The sequence below is a fragment of the Plectropomus leopardus genome, unplaced genomic scaffold (assembly GCF_008729295.1).
Source record: "Plectropomus leopardus isolate mb unplaced genomic scaffold, YSFRI_Pleo_2.0 unplaced_scaffold16755, whole genome shotgun sequence".
Lineage (NCBI taxonomy): Eukaryota > Metazoa > Chordata > Actinopteri > Perciformes > Serranidae > Plectropomus > Plectropomus leopardus.
This window is the reverse complement of record NW_024618005.1, coordinates 1-2,511: the sequence shown is the minus strand read 5'-3', so window position 1 is coordinate 2,511 and position 2,511 is coordinate 1. Positions and strand designations below refer to the sequence as shown.

The 2,511-nt window shown below is 38.5% G+C and overlaps 1 protein-coding gene across 1 annotated transcript; it reads left to right on the top strand.

Moving 5' to 3' along the window:
• Window positions 1-705: 705 nt before the first annotated feature.
• LOC121964694 (protein FAM169B-like) lies at window positions 706-1,966 on the top strand (the record flags this gene model as incomplete). Its single annotated transcript, XM_042514893.1, has 2 exons — window positions 706-905; window positions 1,772-1,966. Coding segments are annotated over 2 exons (394 nt in total), but the record flags the coding sequence as incomplete, so codon positions are not given.
• Between the last annotated feature and the right edge of the window lie 545 nt (window positions 1,967-2,511).

The following is a 2,511-nucleotide window of genomic DNA, read 5'->3' as shown; positions in this document are numbered from 1 at the left end:
TGTATGAAACTTGACACAAACAAGAGATCGCATTTGCAAGACTGAGACGAATGCACGATTACTGTGACCTTTGACCTTTGACCGACAAATTATTATCAGTTCATCCTTGAATGTACTTGAACGTTTGTGCTAAATTTGAATAAATTCCCTCAAGGTGATCTTGAGATATCATGTTCACAAGAATGAGACCGATGACAGTGACCTTTGACCTATTACCATCAAAATCCAATCAGCTCATCCTTGAGTGTACTTTAACATTTGTGCTAAATTTTAAGAAAGTCTTCGAAGGCATTCTTGAGATATCGTGTTAACAAGAATGTGCGAATGACATATGGATGGACAGAAGACCTGAAAACATAATGCCTCTGGCTGTGGCTGCGCAGACATATAAAAAACAAAAGTTCATATCTCTGCATCCAACGGTATACCATGCTGAAGTTAGTTTCAAGTTGGATATTTGACATATGACTCTGAACCCAGCAGCAGATTTTAGTGAATCTGTGTATCATATTTATATTCGGAAAATTAAAAAACAATGACACACAGATTAAGTAAACACAGCAAGACTAAATAATACACAAATGGTCATTTTGCGGCTGAAGTATTCCCCAAAACATCGTTAATTGCATATATATACTAATTGAAATCTCAGCTCTTGTGGTTTAAGAGTTAAGCTGTGATTTCTGTGCTGTTTGTTCTCATCAGTGTTCACGTGCTTCCTAAGACCGAGTGTTTTCTGCAGGTGCAGTCGATCACGGAGCGGGTGATTGTGTTCCTGCTCAGTCGGGTGGTGGAGAGGTCGTCACAGGAGGAGGTGGCGTTCTCCCTGCACGCCCGCACAGAGAGCTGCAAACTGCTGTGGAGAGACGGCCAGGCGGTCGGCTTCTACACCATCAAACACAAAGGTAGGATGCTGCCACCTTACAGAAATAAATATTTTAACTCTGGTTGTTGTTCCTCTTTAAGGTCATAATCGATTAACTGTATCTGACCTGTTAATTGTACGTCAATGCACATGACAGGACTTTAAAGTGAACTACAAAAGTATTTATATCACTGTGGCTGCTGCCTTTTTATGTGGAACTGCACACATTTTTGTTCAATAACATGAAAATATATTGATTTTGTACAAATGGATGATGCACAAATATTAACTAACATTAAGATTAACTCGTTATCTGGAGTAAGCATGGGAGAAGAGATAAACTGCAGATTTGTAAAAAAAAAAAAAATGTTAAAAGTTATTTTTCTATTGACTATTAGTCATATATTATTTTGTAACTTAATTTATTTTATGTATCTATTTATTTATTTTTTGCTGATATCTGTAAAAACCAGAAGATGACACGTTTTGTATCATGATGGTGTCTTGTAATCCTAAACGGGATGACTGGCATGACACAGAAATAAAAACAGGTCACAACCATCCGTATGTCACAGCAGGATCATTTTCAGATGTATAAAATGGGGAAGCAAAATGCTGCTGGGAAAGTTGTGTAATCCAAAATAAAAACCAAACGACTGTGATCACCAGGAGTGTGAGAAATCCTTCTCATTTGGTCAGGATGAGAGTCTTTTTTTTTAAATCCACAGCAAAACCAAACCAAAACATTTCACCTGAGTTTCCGTTTCTGGGTCTCATTCATAAATGTTAGTAAATCTGTGTAGATTTGCACACTAAAAACCTACACAGGATTCATGTACGCTGCAGGAATTTACTGCGATGACGTGTTTATTTCAGACAGTGACTGTTGTGCGGCTCGTGTTGCAGGCAGTCTGTGTGACAGCTGGAGCGGCAGCTGCTACCTGCTGCCTGTGCTGGACACGGTGCTGGTGAGGAGGAGCTGCAGGAGGAGAGGCTTTGGTCTTCAGATGCTGGAAGATTTCTGCTCCTCGTTCTCCACAGAGAAGTTTCTGGGAGTCAGCTCTCCATTATCACCCAGCATGGCAGCAGGTCAGCTCTAATTTATCCCCCCACTAAGCCCATTTATTTCTTTATTCACACTTTAGTTCTCCTTTTTCATGTTTCTCTAATCTAGAGGTGACTTTTGTCATATTTGGCAGAATACATATATCCTCTGCTACATCCATTTCATATGAGAATAACAAAATTACTTGGATATATTCACAATACAGTAATAAATCAAGTTGTTTTGTCTGGCTTTGTCAATTTTAATCTCACTTTTCCCCCACTGTGGACGCAGAGATGATTATCTGGCAGCTGGGATGTCAAGTCAAGTCAATTTTATTTATCAAGCCCGTTATCACAAAACACAGTCTGCCTCAGAGGGCTCAGAATCAGAATCATTTTATTATCCCATGAAGGGAAAACACAAACACAGTTACACAAAAGACAGGTATTCAATGACAATATCAACAGTGAAAATAAGACCCAATTAAAAGTCTAAAAGTCAATAATAAAAGTCATACAAAAAAAACCAATATAAAAGCACCATAAACATATACAAAATCACTAGCAAATGTTCAGTCCAGAGCTCGTACCAAAAATGG